This window comes from Meriones unguiculatus, chromosome 15 (genome assembly GCF_030254825.1).
Source record: "Meriones unguiculatus strain TT.TT164.6M chromosome 15, Bangor_MerUng_6.1, whole genome shotgun sequence".
Classification (NCBI taxonomy): Eukaryota; Metazoa; Chordata; class Mammalia; order Rodentia; family Muridae; genus Meriones; species Meriones unguiculatus.
In genome coordinates, this window is record NC_083362.1 from 49,315,510 (window position 1) to 49,339,912 (window position 24,403).

The following is a 24,403-nucleotide window of genomic DNA, read 5'->3' on the forward strand; positions in this document are numbered from 1 at the left end:
GCAACGTTAATCCATCCAGCAGGCAAAAGCAAGAAAATGGAACCTGGCTCTAGACTCCTTCAGCGTTACTCAATCAAGGCAAATTATTTATTGTCTTCTGCCTGGGAAGTCCCACAGGGCATGAAATATTGATTTAGGTGTTTGCAGGGCACGGCTGACTGTGCTGCTCTTCTTAATACATGATGAATTGTTTCTATGTGTGCTTTGATGAGGCTGAAAAGCAAATTAAACATGGTTATTTAATAAACATGAAATATAAACACTAAACCCTATTCCCAATTATTAATGTCGGGTCACGGAAGTTCACTGGATGGTGCGCGGGCATTGCTCACATCAGAGTCTAGCTGCAGGCTTCCCATTATCTAACACGGGCATAGACTTTGCTGCATTCCCTGAGACCCGATTCTAATTTTCCTGTGAGTGCGATGGGGGTCAGCCTGAGTGTTCTTCATAGCTGACCTGGGGACTCTCAGAACCAGGAAGGTGGAGGCTCTGGGTACCAGAGGAGGTGGTAGAGTAGTCTGCAGAGAAGTTTGTGACGTGAAGAGGAACGCTGTCACGGTTTTAGTGGGAGACGCATTTGGTAACAGGCTGAAGGAAAGGGAAGCAGGAAGGATGTAGCATGTGCTTGTTTCCTCAGCTGAGAATCTTTGCTCTAGAGTGAGGACCGCTCATCAGTGACCGGCAACTGTATTTGTTTGATTTTACTGCTTCTCGTGGAAGACTGAGCAGAGGAAAGCCTGGGAGCACACTTCCCTGTGAACAGAGGCAATATTAGCAATGGAGTTAATAGCTGCAGACAGTCCCTGAAGACACGCTTTGTCTCAGAAGGGTGCTCAACGGATCTTTTGTTGGGTTTTTCCGACAAGAATGAGTTTGTCTTTGGTTTACTTAAACCAGTCCGCTGAATTTGCCAGCCACGCTGGACTGTCTGTCTACTATGCATTTTCTTCACACTGACTCAGTTTACACGACCCTCTTCGCGGCCGTCGAGCTTGTGTAAGGGGCGTACACGGAACACAACCCGACTATACGGAATGTATAGATGCACTCAAATTGATCAGAACCCCCAAGTCCATTAATTCAGGGCTATGCATCATCCACAGCATCTCAAGCAACTCAAACTCAGTTCGAGTTGGCATAGGAGCGACTCTGGTGGAAAACGGAGGGTCTTATTGGATGCACCGAATGGCTGTGAAAACTGCCAGGAGTCGCTACGAATTTAGATAGGAAGACCCGTGTTCTTCGCACCTTCACTGGGTCCAGGGCCTGCTTAGTCTCTGAATGCCAATCCGTTTTTGTTTCTTTTGCTGTTGTTGTTTTTGAATCTTTTAGTGCTGAGGTTCAAGTCCATGGCTGCAGGGAAAAGCTCTCCCACAGAACCACGCCCAGAGTGCCAAGCACCATTCTCTCTGCACAAGGAGGGGAGAAAAGTAGTTATCTTCCAGCTCAAAGGAGCCGTTTCAGGTGAGAGTTAAGGATAGAGATATTACCAGAGCTCCCCCCCCCGCCCCATTTCCCATATCTGTGTTCAGTTGTTCAAGGATATGCACCTGCAGCGTCATGACTCAAGGGTGTTCTTTCCCTCATCAACTGCACAAAGGGAGTCTCACCCTTCAAAAGGAAAAATGTAAACTTTTACACCCTGTCGTATTTGAACTTCGGGTGTGATCTTTGGTGGAACACTTAGCGTCGGCCTCAGTGTCCTTAAAGTTCCCGCCAGCTTAGCTCTCTTGGGTCTCTAGAGATAGCTGCGAAGCTCTGCCCTCAGGCAGTGCCTACCTCTCCATACCCGTGAGCTACCACTCTAGACAATTTCAGAAGGCGTGGCGAGAAGCACCTGCTCCGGAGCTTCCCTTGAACCTCCCTCCAATGCTCACTCAAGGGCAGATTCCCTGCCAGTTTCCTATCTTATTCCAAGTGCGCTTCATGAGATCCGGTTTCAATCCCCCTGGGGTAGCTCCCAGGATCCCATTACAATCCCCGGGGCTACCCATACGTGCGAGGGAGGAGAGGACCAAGTGCAGGCAACAGGCTACCCAAGGTCTAGTTACGGAGGGCAAGCCCCGGGTCCCCGGTGCCGCGCCGTGCGGCCCGGGAGCGCCGCGGCCCCTTTAAGAGCCGGGCCCAGGTTGGCCCGCGGGCCGAGGGAGCGCAGAGCGCCCCGCGCGTCGGAGGAGTTGGGAGCCGGCTCAAAAGTTTCCTCCCAACTCCGGCCCCGCGCGCCGCCGCCGCCGCCCACTCCAGCCCGGGGCCTGGGGCCGGCCCTGCCACGGTCGCCGGGGCCACCGCCAGAGGCAGGGCAGGGCCGGGCCTGGCCGCGCCCGCAGTTTCACTTTGGCGCGCGGAGCCACAGCCTGCACCGGGCCGACCCCGCTGCGTCCCCGCGTCCCCGCGTCCGCTTCCCGCCCTTGGCCTCGGGGAGGGCTGCAGGGGAGAGCGGCCGCGGTCCCCGGCCCCGGAGCCACACGTGGGACAGCGCCGGGTCCGCTCTCCCCCCCTGAGGGGCTGAGCCTCCCCCCCTCCCCGGGGGGACCAGGCACCTGCTCGGCCCCGCGCCGGGAACCCAGGGCCAGGATGAAAGTGACAGTGTGCTTCGGCCGGACGGGCATCGTGGTGCCCTGCCAGGACGGCCAGCTGCGCGTCGCCGAGCTCACCCAGCAGGCGCTGCAGCGGTACCTGAAGACCCGGGACCAGGTAAGGGGCGCGACGGGCTTCCTTAGCAAGGGCCCTAGGCCACGCACCTGCCCGGCGCCCTGGACTAGGTGGCGCTTTTGATGGGGCTCCGATCACCCTGGCGGCTGGTGAGCGCTGCCTGCAGCTGCTGATTTAAGGGACCAGGGTAGCCCTCCCTTGCCATTCCTTGAGAGGAATGGCGGCATCCCGTCGTTTGAGGGGGTCCCCTTTTCCCATCCCCCGGCCGGCTAAGGCCTACTTCTGTAAGACAGCCCCAGGTGCTTGAGTGGGCAGGGCTCTGGAACCTACAGTTTCGGGGGACACTGTGATGGAACCCGTGCTGCTCACCTGAAGTGTGATTTCTGACCCACTAAGTCCCGCCCCAGTGAGGCTCAGTGGAGTTAGAAGCGTTGATTGGCTCGGGAGACACCTCCAAAGTTCTAGCTATTGGCGATTTTTAAGAGTTCTCGCTCTGATGGGAGTTCTCCCAGTAACCTGGGCAGGAGGAGGTGGCGCGGGGGGGGGGGGTGCTGGCTCAAACTAGCTAGTGCCCAGGGGTGTCTTGAGCCGAAGGCCACAGTTTCAGTGAGCTAAGGGTTGTGCCAGGTCCTGGGTTACTACCGAAATAAGAAGGATGACCCACACTTCTGCAGCTCAAGTCAAGAACAAGTAAAAGTACGAAGTTAGCCTACGCAGAGAAAGGACTCCAGCCCTCTTGTCAGACTGGTGTCTGGGTGACATAAGTGGCGTCAGCTTTCTTCACTGAAACGTCTAAATGAACGCTCTGAAAAGCACCTTTAGATTTTTTTTTCCAATTCTTACATTGTTTTGCATGCTTCAACTACGTCTCAGACAGAGGAGCCACAAACTCTTGTTTTAAGAGACAATAGTTCTCATATCTCTCCACATAACGTTGTAAACTGTAGTCAACAGGTTGGTCCAATCTTGAGATGGAAAAACTGTAATTTTAATGGCATACATGTTACGCAAAGCACAGATCGCTTTGCATTTTGTAAGTGTATGGTTTAGAATTGTAAATTACACGTTTATTTAGCGTGTGCACGGAGGGTGCACATGCATTGCTGTGTGTAGGTGGAGGTTAGAGAGTGGAGGAAACTAGGTTGGTTCCCTCCTCCTGCCTTGTGAATGAGGGTAAGGATCGACACAGGCCTTCAAGCCTTGGTGGCCAGAGCTCTTACCAACTGGGCCATCTTGCTTCCACTAAGGATTTAGTGTAGAGATGTAAGAAGTAACTGTAATTTCTATGCTTTTCCTAAGAACTAGTGTACAGTAAGAAAGACTTTTGATGGGCACTGTATTATTATGTATTTATTATTTTGAACAGTCAAGAATTGGAGGTCAGAGGCCAGAGAGATGGCTCAGCCATGGAGAGTACAAACTATTCATGTAAAGGGCCAGAGTTTGATTCCCAGCACCACATCTGGTGGCTCACAACTACCTGTAAACCCAACTCTACATGGAGCCAGCCCGAAAGTGTCTGCATTCGTACGTGTGTTTGTGCATGTATATCCCCTGACACATACTTTAAAACAAACAAACAAACAAACAAGAAATTGGAAGACAGCAGAATGAAAAGTCTTAATGAATTACATATACTCCCTAAATCTGTTCTCTTTACAATAGAAGCAGGGGAAATATTTTAAGAGCATGTAAAGCAATGGATGAATCTAACCCAATGAAGATTTTGTTTTGTTTTGCTTTTTGCTATTGCTATCATACAATACTGTTTATAGCACACGATTCAGTTAACAATTGAGATTTGACCAAGGAAACTGTTACCTTTGAAATCATATTTCATTGGTTTATGAAAATCAATTAAGGTTAGCAGCAACAATGTAATCTGCAGATCTTATTAATGTAAATTTCGTGGAAGAATTGTTTAGTGAGATAACAAATTTACGTTTTAACTCATTGGCAATAATGGCCTCAAGCCCCATTCATTTAGAAATTTACTGTAAGTTTAGAAATCTATTGTACAGAGGTAAGCTACAGGCATGTAAACAACCATTTAAAAAGTAACCATGGATCTTTAATGGATTGTAGTTGGAGCTTAAAAGGTGTTAAAAAGCTAGTGCTACTCTGAACTGGAAGAATAATTTATGCCACAGAACTCAATGTAATTGCATTGATCAGGTTACTGTTATTGCCAGACATTACATTTTTCTGTGTTTGCATTTATATATTAGTGAATGTGACATTTAAAGGTCGCCCAGAGCTTATGAAAACTCTCTCTCATTTTTGAGTTTTAAAATTTCAATTTATGTGGAAAATGATGTTTTCCCCCTTCCCTAAGTATTTCTCTCCTCTCCTTTCATTTTAAGGGATATTATAAGCGTAATCTTTAAAATTTTTTTTATAAGCGTTAAGTCTTAAGTAATAATTATTGTTCCTAATGTAACTTGTAATGTCAAGAAATACTCAGAAAAATTTCAGGTTTTTATCCATTGTATTAAAAAAAATAATGGAGGAAGACCAGAAATGTCAAGATTCAGTTTGTACATTTTGTAATGAATTTACTTTCTATAAGCCAGGAAGAGAGATATAAGGGACTCGATTTTCTGGGTAGCATTGTTTAAGCCCTGTGCCCGATAATAAGGACAACTAGTGTGTGCTATGTTTGCTCCATGCAGGCACTGTGCTCGTAGTTTTCCATATATTACATGACTCCTCCCCCATAACATAAGGGCTAGACTATCCTGTTTTACCAATTGATACGTATGGTATAGAGATTACGAGTAAGTTGTGGAATTGCTCTGTTTCTTGGTCTTCAGCCTCAGCCATTAACCATATAGTGCCCTAGGTCGCCATGTACTCATCTTTTCCAGTTTGTTTTAAAAGACTTTCTTTGTAGGCTGCTCTAACTTGCTGTATAAGAAAACAAAGCGAGGAAGCACCGCTTTGTTTTCTTATACAGCAGATGGGACCCAGGGTTTCAAGCATGCTAACTGCAAGATAGTAGTCACATTCCTCTTCATTGTGTCTTTTATGGTACAAGTGCACAGTTAAAGCAAGATCTTTTACACAGCCAGGTGGAGGGGGATGCAAGGAAAAAGAGACTTGGTGGGTGTCTGTTTCTTCCAGAGTCCTGAATAATCGAGATTAGAGAGACGCTTTAAGAAAGGATGGAAATTGTAGTTTCTAAAGGCTGGTTGGTGGGTGGGTGGAACCCAAGGATGTCCTTCTAGATTTTGTACCCAGCAGTACAGAAGAGGCACCGTCTGCTGAGAATAAGCAAAGAAAGGCTGGAATCTGTGGTATGTTGGAGACAGCTGAGTCAACAAAAGTCCAGAAGTAGGTGAGGTGCTGAAGGAACCGGCAGAGCTTTGGGGAAGGCTTTAATTATGCTCTCAACATTGGGATTTTGCGTTTCCTGCTTTCTACTGGATGAATTCCACTTCAAAGGTGAATGGATGGAGGGGCCAGAGTTATGGGATCGCTTATCTTTGGATCCTGGTACTATATCAGTGTCTCGGGCACTAAATCCAATTTCGGGAAGTAGTTAGTAAAGGTGATTGTCTCCTTAAACAGTCAAGGTGTGGATCCCTGAGTAATTAGCTAAATTTATCATCAAAATTACATGTCACAGGTGAATGGATAATTGAACTGTAACCTGCAGGGCTGTCAATCCTGGCTGAGTATCAGCTCTGATAGTTACATTTTCCATTTCAAACGGTACAGGCATCTGAATCCCTTTTGCCAAGACTTTGATCAGTTGAGTAGGTGTGGAGTTGAGCACAGGCATTATGAAGAGCACCGCACCTGACTCCAGTGCCCAGACTAAACCTACCACTAATCTCTTGGTATTTGTCAACTTAACTTGACTGTTTACTCCTTCGGTGGCAGACACTGTGTTGCAGTTGTCTACCGGTAACTTTTAATTATGGCAAGGCAACTTTCCTTCTGTTTCCACCCAGAATAAATTCTTCTCATAGAAGATGCTCTAGTTATTGATCTGCACATATGTTTGTGCACAGACTTGGTGAGTTTCATGAGTTGAAGAGGGAAAGACTGTAAGCAAGAGGGGAAGAGTGGTGTGTTTTGAGGAGCCGGAGAGTGGGCATGGTGGGATCTTTTAAAAGTCGATATATAGATCTCACTGCTTATATGAGCAACCTTGTAAGTCAAGGGAACTTGGGCAGGATTTTCAAAATGAATTTTCTTTTTCTGTATATAGATATCTTGAATAATTTGTTCTCCAAGTTAACATTTTTCCAGAGCTAGAAATAGATAAGATTAACTCCATTCTCTGATTAATTGTGGCATCAGGATCTAAGCGAACTTATACAATAACGAGATCTGTAGTGACATTGTGTGACCAGCCTGGAGGAACAGCTAGAATGCTTGAATTTAACTTTTCAGCCTTTGATGCCTTTTTGCTTGAATTGAGCTTATGGTTCTTGATACACAGATTAGTCTCAGCCTGAATTTGCAAAGTGCTTTTTAATTTGCTGGGTCTGATTTACGTGTGGTTTTAACTTCTGTTCAGTTTTCTACTTTTCTAATAGGCCAACTAGGTGTTCTTTCTCCTCCTCAGAGGGGCGGACTCGTCATCAGGAACACACGTGTTCTAACTTAGTTTGGGTCCTGCCATTGGGCTTGTAATGGATTGCGAACAGAACTTGGGACTTCTTCTCTGTGACAGGTCTTCTTAGGATTATATTTTCTTACTGTGTAAGCAGAATTTTGAGGTGTCACGTACAACTCCAGATTTCAGCAATACTGGCTTTGCTTTTCTGCATGGCAGCCACCAGTTAGCAACCAGACACCCCCGCCCCATTCTCTTTGGAAGGAATTACTGATGCTCCCATTTATTTCCACAATCACCTAGCCAATAGTAAGGGTCAGTTGTTATGATCACGCTTAAGTATTTCTGTTTTTATTTTTGTTTATTTAAACATTTGTACTACATTTTAACTGACTGTGTATCCACGCGTACACATGTATGCTTGTGTATGTGCATGGGTGTACACGTGTGATGTTGGCAGGTGTGTGTGTGGAAGTCAGAAGACAACATTCAGGGATTGGTTCTCTTTTTCCATTGTGTAGGTAGCTCCCAGGTATTGAGTTGGCGTTGGTGGCAAGCACCCATATCTTGTGAGGCATCTCCCTGTCCCAGTTTTTATTTTCTTAGGTCACTTAATATGTTGCTGCCATTTGCCTGAGCCACTGGCGGGCATGTGGATTTTACTCATGGGTCTTCACTTCCTTAATCCTCTTTCTTCCCTGTCTTCCTCTATCCCCTATATATATTTTTCTGTCTCTTCCTCTCTCCCAACACATGTACACATACACACACACACACACACACACACACACACACACACACCCCTTTTGTGTTTAATCTAGAGACTTCCCCATAGGGCTGGTTGACTGGGCCCTGGCCCACCATTTAGTTCACTAGTGCTCATCTAGTCACGCTGTGTGTGAGTGGGAGCCACAACCCCAGCTTGGAACATCCCATGCGGAGCTTGGAGGGCTTAACAGTGACATACTCATTCCCAGGCTTTCTGTGCCGTAGATTTCCTCCGAGGAGCTCGGGCAAATGGTAATGCTGTCAGATTTCTGTGAGACTGTTTTCCAAAGGGGTTGATAGTTAATGTCTCAGAAATCTGTTGGCAATTAGAGCTTCAGGCTTCCCTTGGAAAGTATAGAGCAGGGCAGTCCAGCAGAACACTTTTGGGGAGGTAGATGTTGAATATTTGTGTCTTATGGGGTCTTTCTAGGGCTGTATGTCTATAAAATACTTGCAGTGTAGCTAGTGCAACCAAGAAACAGAATTTTAAATGTTGGTCAGCATTCAGTGGCCTCCTGTAGGTTCCTAAGGGAACAGCTCAGGCTCCGTGGTCCTCTGATGTTGTCCCTGTGCTCTGTTTGAAGAACAGAGATTCTAAAGCGCAGAAGGCAAGCGCCCAAACCTTGCTGTTTTTACAGATGTTGCTGATGAGACTTGTACCATTCGAGAGGACCTTCAGTTATTCTTAGGTAATCCAAGGTGGCAGAGAGAGTTTAAAATTTAAATCTTCTATTCAGGCACTAAACAAATGCCAGGTTGTTTGAAGAGAAAGTCAAGTACTGCCTCCGCTTACCTTTGGTGCAAGAGCCCGGAGATGTGCGCCTTCCACGTCAGGTAACAGGCGACACTGGGGCAGTAAGAAGCAATCGACCAAACATCTGCACCATTTTCACTGCATCTGATCTTTCTTCTCCCTCTTTCTTTTAGCACACTGGTACTTGCCTTATATTTGTGTGTGTGTGTGTGTGTGTGTGTGTGTGTGTGTGTGTTTAAACAGGATATGTCCACTTTATCTTTTTAGATAAGGCCTCTCACTGGACTCTGGGTCTTGCTGATCGCACTAAACTGGCTGACCAATGAGCTTCCTCTCTCTGCCCCTTCCGCACTGGAATTGTAAACATACATCACCACACATACCTTTTTATGTGGGCGCTAGAAATCAAACTCAGATTCCCATGTTGATGTAGCAAGCACTTTACCAGCTGAGATATTACTCCACCCATATATTTTTGTTTTGTTTTGTTTTCCCTGTCTTTGTTTGCCATGTCACTACTGCAGCACCCTCTTCACTCTCAAGCTAAGGTGGTCATTTATAATTTTATCCTATTGTGCCATTTTTCTATTCCAGTTTCACTGATGGCTTCCATGTCTCTCAGACAGCCTGTAGGGTACCCTGTGACCTGGATATCAATGCAGAAGAAAACTGCTAGCACAGTAGGTGTGAGATTGCTCTTCTCGGAAAGTCTGGCTTGCAAAGCTGTTCTTTAACTTATATCTAGGCTTTAGGTTTACGGATAGGTCCCAGCTATTTCCTACAAAAATGGCGTGTTGGCCAAGATTATGTAAAACACATGACTTGTGCAAAATGTCTACTCTTTTTTTTTTAAGTGGGGTGTATGTGTGCTGGAATTGTCATATATTAAGCAGAGGCTGTCTTTATGACAAGCCTTTAAGAAAGCCTTGAATAATGAGTCATTAGAAGGTAGCACTTCATCAAGGTGTTTTCAGAACTCATTGCTGAAGGCACATCATCTCCACTGGAGAGTCCTCGCAGCTTGCCCCTAGGCTCCTCCCGACTTCTTACCTATAAACTTGTTCTTTTGCTAACTTTTCTTGGTCTTCTTCACTTACACGTCATAGACAGGTGCATGACAGCATGTGGAGTCCAAGTCCTCCTTACGAATCTGAAACCTGGATGTGCTGTGGACTCTGGGGACTCTTGGACATATCCATCACTGCTCTCTCTCCTCCATCCATTTCGCACTCTGCCACAGCAACACCGCTCTCTCAGCGAACTAGCAAATATTCTGTGTGAACTTCCACCTCAAGAGCTGCTCCCTCTGAAATATTTTCTCCTGGTTATATCTTTGTTTACTTCTACTTCCACATTCCTTTTATCGTACACAATTATTTTCTTCGCCAACCTCTCTCTCTGTCTTTCTGAGTCTCTCTCTTGTGCGTGCACTCACACATACACTTTCCCTTTGGAAATGTACAAAATGGCTCAATTTAACCAAATATATTATCCACTTGCAATGGAATATTCAGTTTAATAAGAAGACCTTTGTCTATTTCATTAATTGCTGACCCTCCCATCTCCCAGAACAATGCCGGATATATCGCAAGCAGTTTTAAAATTCTGTTTTATTTATTGTTTTATCATGTGTCCATTACTATCCACCGCAGTTATTTCCTGCCTTATTACCAATACCCAAAAACTCCAAAAACAGAATTTGGTAGGTTAAGAATTTGGAGCAAGCACATAACAAAGCTTTGGTGTGATTGTTTTCTGGGTCTTGGATATTCAGGGTGGTGTCTTCATTCGTGTAGTTAATTTCTTCAGTTAAGTTCAACTGACTAGCTGGCTGCATCTCCTGTCTGGTTATATTATGTCTTGGGACTTGGTTCTTGCTACCTCTGAGTTTCTTGTATTTTTTTCTACGTAGCTATTCTCAGATATGTTTCTCTATACAAGTTTCTTCTTATGATCTATATAGCAAAATGGCAACTCAAGGCTACAAAGAAAACCAAAGGAAGACGCAAGAAGGTATTCATAAAGCCTAGGCCTTCCTTCAGGAGGTGTATCCTTACTTCTGTAATCCATTAGTTAATGCAAATCACAGGCCCAGCCTCAAGTCAAGAGAGAGAACTAAGATATTGAAGGATGTTTGGAAGAGTGATGGGGATTCAAAGCAGAGGCAGCAAAATGGTTGTGGAAGGCCACGGAAGAGGTTTGTTACACAAACTCACTTGGGCCGTGTTGTGAAAGGCTTGGGGGACTGCCTGGGGGATCGCACCGCTTTCAGTTGTCATCTACATTAGAAATTCAGTCATATTTCACTCAGTCTGATCAGCGTAAACTCTTGGTTTGAACTTAAAGTGGGAAGCTTTGTTTTGAAGGTGGGCTTGTCACAATGTAGAATCACCTGGGGGAGTTTGTCTGAATGGAGGATTATGCAGATTAGCCCTTGGGCATGTCCGTGGGGAATTGTTTATCTTAATTATGTTAGTTGAGGCGGGAAGGACTGTCCAACTGTGGTGAGGGTACCATTCCCTGGGCAAGGCACTAGATTGTGTAATAGTAAAGGAAACTGTCCGAGTACAGGCCTGCATGCATGCGTTAATTCATTGCTCTCTCCACTTGATCTTGGATGTAAGTAGTGAGATTAATTGCTTCACGTTCATCCATCTTGACTTCCCCTGCAATGATTGTCTAATACTTGGAATTGGGAGCTAAATAAAACCTTTATCTCTTAAGATGCTTTGTCCTGTATATTTTATCACAGCAACAGGAAATGAAACAGAAAGAGGGACTTTCAGAGATAATTAGATAATGCGTTAGATATCTATGTTAAGAGTATATCACATGATTTGTTACATAGGTTTTTCTACACTTTCCCTAGCTTTGCTGATTCTAAGTAAGATCATCAAGATCTACTTGCTGAAACTCACGATAATTTTTAGTTTCTATTGATAATTTTTAGTTCCCATTTAGCCCCTATTAGTCCTTTTAGACTCTACCTGAATTGTCTAGGATTTTGAAAAAGAAAATTAGCCTTCACAGATGCCCCCCAATACCATCTTCTTGTATGCTGGTGCCCATAAGGCTTATTCTCAGCCTCATTTATGCCATTACTTTACCTGAGGTAATTTTAGACTTAACATCTTGGGCCTCTAGACTTTGATGATGTTGCACTCGTCCATTGTCTTCTTTGTGAATCTGTGAGCTGTCACTGTGTTTTAGCCTGTTGTTCTACCCATGGTTCCACAGTTTGCCTGCTTATACTCTTCAGAAGCCTTGAAATCCCTCACTTCATGATAAATTCTGCCCCTTCATCTTACGTCACATGCTAATTGATTGCCATGTCCCTTTGATGTTTTGAAGTATGCTTTTTGGATTTGCTTTCTTTTGTACCTCTACCCCATTTGACATTTCTTCTGTGGTTAATAACAACAGACTATTAACCATCCTCTCTATTTCTACCAGCTCCTAACCCTCTAATCATTCTCCACTGAGGACCCTATTGTACAAAGTGGGTCGTCAGCAGTGTTAACAGTATTCAAATGGTTCTCTACTTTTTCAGTGAAGACTGCCACACTTGCTTACCTGGCCAGGGCTTTTATCTTTTTACCTCTTTTAAATTACTGAGTGCAGTTTAGTCTTACTTTAGGCTTTCCACCACTGTGATAAATACTGCCCATCCTGAAGGGTCGGTGTGTCTATGGCCTCCTCTTTTCTAGGACCCCTTCCTGCTATTTTCCCCTTTGCTATAACACGTCCAAATTCCCAGCACTTCCCGTGTTTATGATTTAGTTTAGTAAGACACATCTTCCATTACACTTGTTATTAGTCATGCTCTGCTAAGAAATGGGAAACCCCGGAATCAGAGCAAGTTATGTCAGCAAGGGACTCTCTTCCTGGGGGAAAGGATATGGGTGCTGGGGCACATATTTCTCTGCCTCCTGCTTCTTTCATCTTTAGAGTTCCACACAGATCCTCCACCCAGTGCCCAGTGCGGAGCACAGTGTCTGGAAAGATTCTCGGAGGCCTGAGGCTTGGCTTTGTACTAGCAGACCTCATTTCTACTGGTGAAACTGGCCATGTACTCCAAGTGTACTGGGCATGGTGGACGTCCTGGTCCTGGACCTGGCTACCGCTGAGTAGCTAGACAGGCTGTGCCACATGCCTGTAATTTTTTTTTGTACTCTCTTATGGGCTAGGCAAGAACAGAGAGTGTGCCTTGTTTATTTTCCTGTCCCTACATTTAGTACAGTACCGGGTACACAGAATAGGCATTAAAAATGCTCGCTAAATCATACCAACTTTTACATTGCTTTTTTTTTTTTACAAAGGTGAGGGTGACCTTGTCATCAGCCTAGTGTTTATAAGTTTGAAATTGTTATATGTGGTAGCATCCCCCCCCCCAAGTCTGAATGCAACTTTTCTCTTGATTATCTTCAAATGCCTCATCATATCCGCATTTGCTGTAGACAGTCGTTTAGTGCTCCATTATATCTGCCACACTGATTGTCTTAAATAACAGCTTCACATTCTGACAGGTTGACTCACTTCTCAGGTTTTTGAGACTGAGTGCTCTGCAGTTCTGATTTTCCGTGAAGCAACATCATAATGATTTTTTTCTTCGCGAAGATGGGTGCAATGCAATCTCTTATATTTGAGCAATGTTTGATTTCCAGCATTGTATCCATTAATTTCATGTTGATTTTTTTTTGAAACGATGCTGAATTTCATCAGTTTTGGTGGTTTATCTTTAACAAGCATGGTATCTGTGTCTTAGGGGTTGCTAAAATTAGGTCTGTCTCCTGTTGCTGGGCTCAGCCAGCTTCTGATTGCAGAACTCCCACTTTGTATTACACTGTGATGCAGTTGCAGGATATCAAGAGACAGGCTGGTTAAAAAGGTTTTACTCTCAATTTGGCCCCTATCAGATTCAGTGCCATGTGTTGTTCAGAAGAGAAAAGTCTGTATTGCTCTCGTTTTTTTTTTTTTTTTTTTTTTTTTTTTGCCTCCAGGTGTGGGTATTTAACTCCGATGGTGGTCCTGGGAACAACTTGGTGTGGAAGCAGATGACAGAGGATGTCCTTAACTAACTCTTGGCATATCTCACAGCAAGAACAGAGAGCCACGCTCAAAGCTGGTTCTTTGCCTTGTTTGGAGTAGACATGAAAGGCCATGGAAAGGTCCAGCCATAGACTTCCCATTCTTCTGTTGGTATGGCAGATATGTTGTCTTTAGCCTTTCATAGAAGCATGAACCCTAGAAATGAGGACCTCTAAACAATGGTGGGAGCTGGCCTGTTTCTGCAGAGGAGTGAAGAGATATGGGGTACCTACCTTTGGAACAAAGGGGAACAACTGTAGTCTCTTAAGCTTGTACCGTATAAAAACTGAATGTTCACGGGGCCTCTGTTGGGTCTCCTTCTAGGAGATGTTCAGGAGCAACTCAAAAGTCAGCCCGGTGACTTAGGAGAAATCAAGAGAGAGAATTATATTGGGTCACATGAAATATTTTGTGTTTGAGATATAGGCTGATCAAGCCCCGGGAAGTTAATGGGAAGAAAGGCCAAAGCCAGCACTGTGACTGAAAAAGTCTGTAATGGAGGGGTGGAGGGGTTGTGGGCAGAGGGAACTGGGCTTTTGGCAGAGGAGGCAGGAAGTTCAGCAGGTGTTGCTCTGGGCACCAAGACATTGAGGGATGAATGAATACTTGCACAGGGGGTCAAAATGAGAAGAGCACAGGGGCCAGCCTGTCTCTGTCTCAGGTAGCTGTTTCTGTTTATATTTTATTTTATTATTTTATTTGAGATGAGGTGTCACTGTACAGCCTAGGCTTGCCTTGAAGTCAGGACAGTCCCCCTGCCTCAGCCTCCCAAGTGCCTGAGACTCCAGGTGTTTGTTAGGTCCTGCAGAGGTGCGGATTTTTTGTCTTGGAGAAGTGAGCAAGAAGAGGGCATTCTCTTAAGGTGCTTGTCTGAGGGAATAGTACGGAACAGGCAGTGAGTACATAGCCCTGTGTCGTTTCTTATGATCAGCCAAAGACACCCAGGAGTCAAGGAAGCATTCTGGGCTGGATGGCCGTCTCTTTGACTTACCTTCCTCTGCTGAGCTTGGGCAAGGAGGGAGCTGACTCTGGGGGTTGGGTGGGGAGAGGGGTGGGGAGGGGGAAGGAGAGACTGGCCATAGGAGAGGAACTGAGTAGTGGTGGCACAGGTGAGCAAATGAGCGTTGAGTGTAGAGCTCACTGGAGAGGACCCATTCTTTCTGAGCGTCACACACTCAGAATTCAAAGATTTATGGTGTGTACACCTGTGCCACAGCCCCTGCGGTGGAGGCACACAGATCAGGGAGGCATGGCTGATGCCCTTAAGGACCTTCCCTGTGTTGGTGGAGAGGGAAGAAGGTGAAGGGGTCATGAGGGCCACGCTGAGATCGTAAATCACAGGCTCATAAAAATGCCAGTCTTTTGTACTTTTGTTTGGTACAGTATCAGAGCTTTGCTTCAGGCTGAGATTTAAGTAGAGATGTGGGGGGGGGGGGAAGCAAGGTGGTGTTCAGAAACAAAAGTTATTAGATAAGTTAAGGAATATATTAAATGTACTGGTGGCCATTAGGCTCTAGGAAGTCTCTATGATGGGAAAGCCTGGTCTAGTCTTGTCGGCAGCACAGGGGCTAGACAGCCTGGGCTCTTGTTCTGAATTTTTACTAGGGTCAGCTATTGAAGAGGACCAAGCAGGAGAACAGGGGTCATGCGGCTCTCTCTCTACCAGGTCACTGGGGATGGGCCTGTCCTTTTCTTAAAGGCCATAGATCATGCCAGGCCATTTACTCACATCATGTCCCCTCTGTATCAGCTCTATTCCTGGATGCCCTTGGGTCCTGGGCTATGGAAAGGGCTCACCACCCTTCTGTACATACCCCTTTATACTTTTTTTTTTTTTTTTTTTTTTTTTTTTTTTTTTTTTTTTTTTTGTTAAACTCCTAAGTACCTAGTTTGAGCAAACCATCTGTTTCCTGCCAGGATTTAGACAAAGGATCACAGTAAGAAATAATGCTTTCCTTCCAGACTTAGCATTCACACTTTCTACACCCACTTGAGACAAAAGAATATGTGAAGGAATATTATGAAAGAATATGTTCCCTTACTACAAATGGTGGTTTATTTTTTTGTTTTACTTAAACAGGAAGGTAGCTGGGACCTATTACATTGATTTCACTCCCTATTGATTGGTTAGGACCTATAGTGTATAGGCCAGTAGATTCCTGATGTTTAGGTACATTGAACGAACCATCAGGCCAACTGAAAATCCCCACAGCTCTAAGTTCCATTTGTCTGTAGATTAAATTGTTATGCTGGGGTAACATTCGTAAAATAGAGTGTTGAAATGATTTTTGCCCTGGACTTTAATGCCAGTCCTTTATATTTAATAGAGATAAGACCTGATCCTGTGACTTAGAGAGTGCCAGTCCATGAGCTATGAGCCATCTTAGCCAGAGTCCACGTGGCTTGGGAAACTCTCGGAAAAACTGAGTTCCATTTGTCATCTCCGATTTTTTTTTTTGTGACACAGTAATAGTATTGGTTACTTTAAATGTTAGGTCTGGATTACTTCCCTTTGGAGCAGAGAGTTGAGAAAATGTGAGCTAGGTAAATGATTCTTGTCTTCATTTATAGTCACATTTGTAGAGATTTCGTGGGCTTGAGTTTTGACAGCAGTATTTGATCAGAAACACTTCCCTGGAACCTTAAAAAGGAAATATAACTGAAGTTCAGAAATTGCTAGTAAAAAGTTGGGGGAGTTACTGTAGCTAGACTAGCATTTCAGATTTATCTCCCTTTGTTCTATTTTATCTCCTGGTGAGGAAAAGCCACTTGGAAATGGGGCCATGGGGACTGAAGGTGGCTTCAGTCTATCACTGTGTTAGGTTCTGAGAGTGGCCATGACAAACTACAAGGGACCACATTCCTTGAAACAAAAGAAATTTATTTTAACACACTTTTTGGAAGCTCAGGATTCAAAATCAAAGTGTTAGAGGGGTGCTGTCTGCCAGTGCCTCCAGGCAAGTGTCCTTTCTTGCCTCTTTCAGCTCCAGTGAGCCACAGAGTTCCATTATTACATGCTGTTTTATCTCTGTATGTATCCTTCTGTCTGTCCTCCTCCTGTTCCAGTAGTGTTGTGTTATAGCCCACCATAATGAACATATCTTGAGTTCTACCTTTAAAGGCCCTGTTTCTGAAGCACAGCATATCTGTGGGTGCTGGGGCTTAGAACATCAACATATCTCTTTAAGGAAGGACACAATCCACCCTGAGACAATTGAAGTATGATTTAGTGTTCCTCTTTCTTTCTTTTCTTTTTTCTTTCTTCTTTCTTTCTTTACTTTCTTTTTCTTTCCTTCCTTCCTTCCTTCCTTCCTTCCTTCCTTCCTTCCTTCCTTCCTTCCTTCTTTCTTTCCTTCTTTCTTTCTTTTATTCCAGTAACAGACATGGGAAACTAATTTATTTCATTACTCTTCTTCTTCAGTGTAACTTAATTTTTCTTTTAAAATTCTTTTAATTTATTTTACCCAATAATAGTCTATAGATAACTTACTTTCTGTTTCAATGGGAACTTAGGGTCTTTGGATCTGATACCACTTCTGCTGCTATTAGCCTTTGAAATTTTGCCATCTGTGCCTCTCCAGGTGACCTTTTTGAGACTCAAGCATGTCAATTATTTGTCTTATCCTATATTCCATGTGATCTGCTTCACCAAGCATTGACCAGAAGCTCAGTGGCTATATGCGTTGGTTTTCTCCTCAACCTGGAATTAAGCTAGTAGCTGTGGAGGTGACAGTGCGGTATTTTGGACACCTGTCATGTGACACATAAAAATCCATTTCCTTCACAGTGTTATCATCATGCATATATGTGACAAGAAAGTACAAGCCAACACTAAATGAGTTCTCTTGGTGCTCAGAAGAGGGAGAGAGCTCAGAGTAGGCTAGAGTGGCCGAATGTGAAAATTGGATAGACTCAAGATAGACGGAGTGTGTTGTGTGGCAGAGATAAAAGGAAACAGGAGTGCTCTGTGGGCTCAGACTGTTGGTCCTAATTGCCTTTTATACTCACAAAGAGCATTTATGTGAAATATTTCAATTTATATGCAGAATGTGAGAATGAAAATAAAACTATATTTAATTTATTTCAAATGACTCCATTACAAGCTGAAATCTCCTGTTTTAAATAAAAATAACTACTGTCAGAAATGAAAAAAAAGGCAAGAAGCATGGCATAAAGTAATATTTACTTTTGCCTTTGATGTTTGGCTTATTTTCAAATCTGCTTTCTCACTCAATCCATTTAGTATGTTTTGGTTGAAATATATGAAGAAAGTCCTTCCTTGCAACTCCATGTAATTGGAAAAGGAAGGTGCATTTTTTTTGTTGTTAAGTTTAATTTTTATTATTTTTTCACAATTTATTCATTATATATCCTGATTGAAGCCCCCTCACTCAACACCCCCCAGTCCCAGTCTGTCTCCCTTCCCCCCCTAGTCCACTGAAAGGGGGTGTTCTCCACCATTGCCATTTGCTGATAGCTTAATTTTTTAAGGAAAAGGAAAGCTTTCATTGATGCTTTCAAGGTGCTAGATGCTATGCTTAGCAATTTGAGATCCATTTTATATTAATTTTTATCTTTAATCCACACATCATATTTTATATACTTATGGAGTATGATATAATAACTTAAAATATATGCATATACTATGTAATTATCAAGTCAGTTTCATTTCCTTGAACATCTTATCATCTAAGTATTGGGAACCTTCAAACTTTTTTTTTAATTTAATTTAATATTTTTTCTATTATTAGTTATATCTTATTAACTCTGTATCTCAGCTGTATCCCGCTCCTTCATTCCCTCCCAACCCCACCCTCTCTCCCTCATCTCCTCCCTGCCCCTTTCCAAGTCCACTGATTGGGGAGAACCTCCTCCCCTTTCATCTGACCCTGTTTTATCAGGTATCTTCAGGACTGGCTGCAAAGTCCTCCTCTGTGACCTAGCAGGACTGCTCCTCCCTTGGGGGGTGGGGAGGTCAAAGAGCCTGTCATTGAGTTCCTGTCAGAAATAGTCCCTGTTCCCCTTACTATGGGAAACCAATTGGTTACTGAGCTACCACAGGCTTCATCTGAGCAAAGGTTCTAGGTTATAAACATACATGGTCCTTGGTGGAGTGTCAGTCTCATAAAATACCCCTGTGCCCAGATATATTTGATCCTTGTGGAGCTCCTATCCTTTCCATGTCATACTAACTCCCCCTTCTTTCATATGATTCCCTGAACTCTGCTGAAGGTTTGGTTATGAGTCTTAGTATCTGCTTTGATACACTGCTAGGAAGAGTCTTTCAGAGACCTTCTGCAGTAGGCTCCTGTCCTATGTCCAATGCACATCCCATTTGTCTTTCTAAGTAAGGATTGATCATCTTACCCCGGGTCCTCTTTCTTGTTTATCTTCTTTAGGTGTATAGATTTCATTATGTTTATCATATCTTGTAGGTCTATATAAGTGAGTATATACCATGTTTGTCTTTTTCGGAAGATGCATTTTAATCGCATCATCAGATAATTAGACAGGGTTTTGTAGTAATTGGTACTTCTGTTTCTCATTCCCCAAACAAATACATGTAAGATTCCATGAGCCAGGAGTCTAGCCATAACTTTTCGGGGATCTTTTTGTTCAAAGTTTATAAACCTTCAAAGGTCAAAATGGGGCTGCAGACTCTTCTAGAGGCTTCCCTGGAGGCTCATCCGTGCCGCTGCAGGACAGGGGGCCCCGGCTCCCGATGGCTGAAAGTTGGAGGTTACCCTTAGTTTCAGAGGCCGTCTTCCTTTACTGGAGGCCACCTGTGTTTTCCTGTCATGCAGCCCTTCCCAGCCTGACTCTTTGCTTCACCTTTAGAAGTATTTGTCTAGCAGAATGGAGTATTAAACAATGATATTGTAACATGTTTTTTTTTAAAGGATAGTGACAATATGGAACTGGAAACCATGGGCGTGATATTTTTATATTCTAGTATAATTCAATGGTTTATATTATTCTCTGATTAGGTCATCTATCTACATGTGGATTGTGCTATTCCTTATACTATTTGTACAGAATAATGGTTTTCTTTGTGCTATATCCATACATGTATATAAAGGATGCTCACTTTGTAAAAGTAACTGTCATTCACAAGATGTGACTGTCATCTCAGCGCTTACTGCTGAATAAGCTCACCTTTTCTCGCTTTTTCTGAATTCTGGCTGGCTGCTTCAACTCAGCTATTCTGGCTCAAATGCCTCTCCAAGCTGACTGATTCAAACTGGCTTCTCTCAGCTTCTGGCTGAATTGCTCTGTTTGGTTTCAGACTAACTCTAGCAATCTGTTTTAATCTTCTGTCTCCTTCTCATTCTCTGGCTCATTCTGTCTTCGACTGTGTCTAGCTTATTCTCTCTGAAACATGTCTCTGCAAAATTGTCCCAGTTAAAAAAAAATGTGTCTTAATTCTATGAACTGAACTGCCATAAACTGAACTGCCATGAACTCAACTATACTGCACTGACTCTCAACTGACTCCAAATGCTCTGAACTCTCTCCCTGTACTCCTTTTTAAATAGCTTCTTTTTCCTGTGTTGTTCTTGTTAGAGGGGGTCTATTCTATCCTGTCAAATCTTTCTCTGATTCGTCACTTTGTCTGTCAGTTAGATGGCATTGTTTAGGATTAATGGTCTGTACTAAGGGTGTGTCTGTATTCCAGCCAGATGGATTAAAGGTGTGTGGTGTGTCTTCCTTCAGCTGGGTCACACAGACAGAAAAGTTGTTTGGATGTCATCAGAGCAGCCATGGATTAAAATTCCTCTACATCCTCTCATCATATTCACACTTTTCACACTTCCCCTTCACACTGGTTTCCTTGGTAGTCCTCATTGGATTATCCCCACTTCTAGTAAGATTTTCTAGTAAGACTGTCTAGTAAGATTTATGAATTCTCATTGTTGTGTTTATCTTCCTCTTCCATATACAGAATTCATATTAGTGCTTTCTTTAGTAGTAGACTAGTGCTCAGCAATTTATTTATTTAAACTTGTGTTTATCATGGAAGGGTTTTATTTCTCCTGTGACTCTGAAGGAAGGTTTGGCTAGATACAGTTGTCTAGGTGGACAGTGCTGCTGTCTTGGGCCTTGAAGTATATCAGTTTAAATCCTCCTGGGTTGCAGGATTTGTGCAAAGGAGACTGCTGTTCTGACGACTTTGCCTTTATTTGTAACATGGTGAATGTCTCTGAAGCTCTTAGTATTGTTTTGTTCTGTAGTCTTAGCCCTGTAGCTATAATGTGACATAAGAAGGCTCTTCTCCTGCCATGTCTGTGTGGCATTCTAAAAGCCTCTTGATGTCTGTCTTGTTCTCAATACTTGGAACATTTTCTGTGACTATTTTGTTCAACATGTTTTCTATGTGGTTAGCTTATGCCTTATCTCTTTTTTTTTGTTCATATTTCACAAGTTTTCTTTTTGAATGGCACCCCAGAAACCTATTTGTTTCACTTATCCTATATTATTTTTATTACTATATGTCTAAGTATCATAACTAATATTTTTTTTCTATAAGCCTTGGTGTTCTGGCTTTTGGTCCATCACCAATATTTGGTGAGGATTTTTCCTAATTTGTTGAGTTTTTAATTTGCAATATTTCAATTTGAGTTTTTATTTATTCAGAATTCCTACCTATCAATATTCCCTTTTACATCCTTTATTGATCTGTATCTACATCTGATTTTTTTGGTAATTTTTATAGTCATTCTTTCAAGTTCTCTGCAATTGCATCCATTCTTCATCATAGTCATTTACTGTGGATTGGTTACCTCTTGGAAGAATAATTTTGCTTTTATTCTTTTTGTGTGTGTGTGTTTCTGCATTGGAATTTGTTCATTTGGAGCCAAGTTGCTGACTAAAAGTTTGAATTTTTCTGCACTTATTTAGTGGAAACAGGTGCTGGCAGAGTTGAGGTGCAGTTTCTACAACATGGCTAGGGATGTAGCCAGATCAATGCCCAAGTGGCACATTCACAGCAGAAGCAGAATCCCAGCATCACTCAGAAGAGAACTAACTACAGTAGCAGCTGTAAGACAGAAAACCTGCTATGGAAGTCAGTAATAATTAAATAAAAATAGTTAATACCACCACTATAATAATGCCACAGGAAAAAGAGTGAAGCTGTTACTGAACAAACTAAGAAGATATTAAGTAATAAGGACAGGAGTGAGAAAAAGAAAATCAACACAGGAGAATAATGCTAGAGAAAGAGAAAATGGAGAAGGGGAGAAACAAATGGGAAAGAGGGGAATACTAGTTAGAAAACAGAGAAGATAATACTAGAAATAGAGAAGATGATTTCTATTGCTGTCCAAGTCCCTTTACTAACATCTTAATTTTCATTGATCTATAAACCATGTTTATTTACCAACAACAGAAATAATGAGTGAAAGTCAGTTGTCCTGAAGGTTGGGGAGGGGAAGGTTTGTCATAAGCCAAAATCCACTCAGGACAAACGACAGAAAAAAGGAATGAATGAAATATGCTTTTTTCCCCCATAATGGAAGTATTTTAAGTCTCTTTCTAACTTTTCTTAATATTTTAGATAATTCTGAGGAGAGGGCTCATATCAGTCTCATAATTAAGATTTTTTGAAGCAGCAATTACAATTATTTAGAAGATTAAAAATGTATGTTTCAAATTTCAACTGGCATTTGAGGCATTCTGTAAAGAATATTCTTAGACAAGATGCAAGAAATCAGTTTCCATTGAATTATTTGATCAGAAGAGATGATTGAAATTTTGCTAATGAAAAATTGTCACCAAAGTTAGGCACATCACTTTATAACTCTTAACATGTTATTATTTACAATGAAATACCAAAAATATAATGAATGCATCAGGAGGCTTTATTTTTTCTCATTATCTATCCATTGAACACAGAGAATGGTAGATCTGAATTTTAGCTGCAAACAAAGTCAGAGGCTGCCTCTTGTTTATATACTTGGATGTTCATGAATAAGAAATTATAAATATATCTAATTGTCTCAGAGCATACCTGTTTTCTCTTTTATTTCTTTCTTTTTCTTTTTTTTTTAAGAAACTACAAGTTGTGATCCCTTATGTTGTGGCTCTGTAAATGTTGTGTTAAAAACAGAATGTTTGTAACTTCTAATTTGGAGAGTGTATTTGTAGAGCATAAATGTTTACATGATACCTTCTGTAAACCATCAACATGCAGGTTGAAATTACTTGATAAGACATTTGGCACAGAAGTGCAATAATCAATTGAATGATAGACACACATGTAATGACTGTCTGGAGATATAAGTGTTTCACTCTATTAACCTACATCCTGTAGCAGTTAGTCTTGCCTGGTGCTGCCTGGCATTCTTGGTTCTGTTTTATCATAAATTAGTGTTTGACTTTGTAAATACACTTTTTAAAATAGAAATTTCAGTCTTGATTCCTATTTTCCTTAACATCAGGAGGTATAGAGTTGCAGACACTGTTTTGAAATGTTCTATGTAGCTACAATGAAAGTCAGTTGGAGTGGTGAAGGTGAGTGAAATGGAAGACTTTCCCCATGGGTATAAACAGAGGCAAGACAGTGTTTGCTGAGAGAGAAGCTCTGTGTGCATTGGCGCATTGCGATGGTAGCATCAAGAGTTAATCATCATCAAGATGGAACCAAACATAACCCTTTTCCTGAGTATTTCTTAAGGTGTCTCCTGTTAGGGGTTGAAATATTGGTCTGAGATCCTTAAAGTGTGTATCACGATGTGTAATGTTTCTACATGGAATCCAGTATGATATAATACCACTGCTGATTGGAGATGTGCCTGCTGAGCCAAGTACTGAGATCTTTTCTTAGAAGGAAAAAAAATCTAAAGGACATGAGATTTTATGGATGAAATCTGTAGAGGCACGAAGTGTGCAGAAGCCAGGGAGCACAAGTCTGTGAGAAAGCAAGCATTTGGTTCTCTGGGGCATATCTTGCTGCCAGTATCTTATTCTTTGCTATAGGTGGCATAGGGAAAGGATACAGAATCCGGCTGTTTATGCAGGAGAGATCTTCAAGGCTCTAATGGAGCTGGTCTCTACTCACCTTTAAAGACTGATGCCAATTTTAGGATTGATTAAAGCTTTGCGCTTTCTCCTGTCTTAACCTGGCAAAGCTGATTTTTGTGAGGATGGACCGAGGGTTTCCATCTCGGAGGAGAGATGTGGGGTCCTCTCAACAATACTGGGAGTCTTGATTGGCTGGGGAGAAACTCACCTCCAAAGACAAGAGTAAACAATGAAAATGCCACCTAAGAGAAGGCGTTCAGGTACATCACAGGGGCCCGTGTAAAGGATGTGCTGAAAGTGGGAAAGCCAAAGGTCGGAGAAATATGATGCTAGAACTGAGGTTTGTGCAATCTGCTGGTATTAAGTCTGCCTTCTATGTGTTTTTTCTATGACTTAGGAAGCATGTAGAACAGAAAAGCCACCAACAGGCTGACAGCAGGAATCAAGTAAATATATGAAGATTCTGGGGAAAGCACTGGCCTTGGCCCTTGGAACCTGAGGTGTAGCCCTAGCTCCTCCATAAATAAGAGCTATATCTGGAGACATGG

At 42.7% G+C, this 24,403-nt stretch overlaps 1 protein-coding gene across 1 annotated transcript in view; it reads left to right on the top strand.

The window, feature by feature from the left end:
* The first annotated feature begins 2,165 nt into the window (after positions 1 to 2,165).
* The window catches only part of Pard3b (par-3 family cell polarity regulator beta), a 948,430-nt gene continuing 926,192 nt past the window's right edge, over positions 2,166 to 24,403 (top strand). The window contains exon 1 of the mRNA XM_060368467.1: positions 2,166 to 2,697. Coding sequence (XP_060224450.1) covers positions 2,578 to 2,697 — 120 coding nt within the window. The 5' untranslated portion in view covers positions 2,166 to 2,577. The remainder of the gene's footprint in view (positions 2,698 to 24,403) is intronic.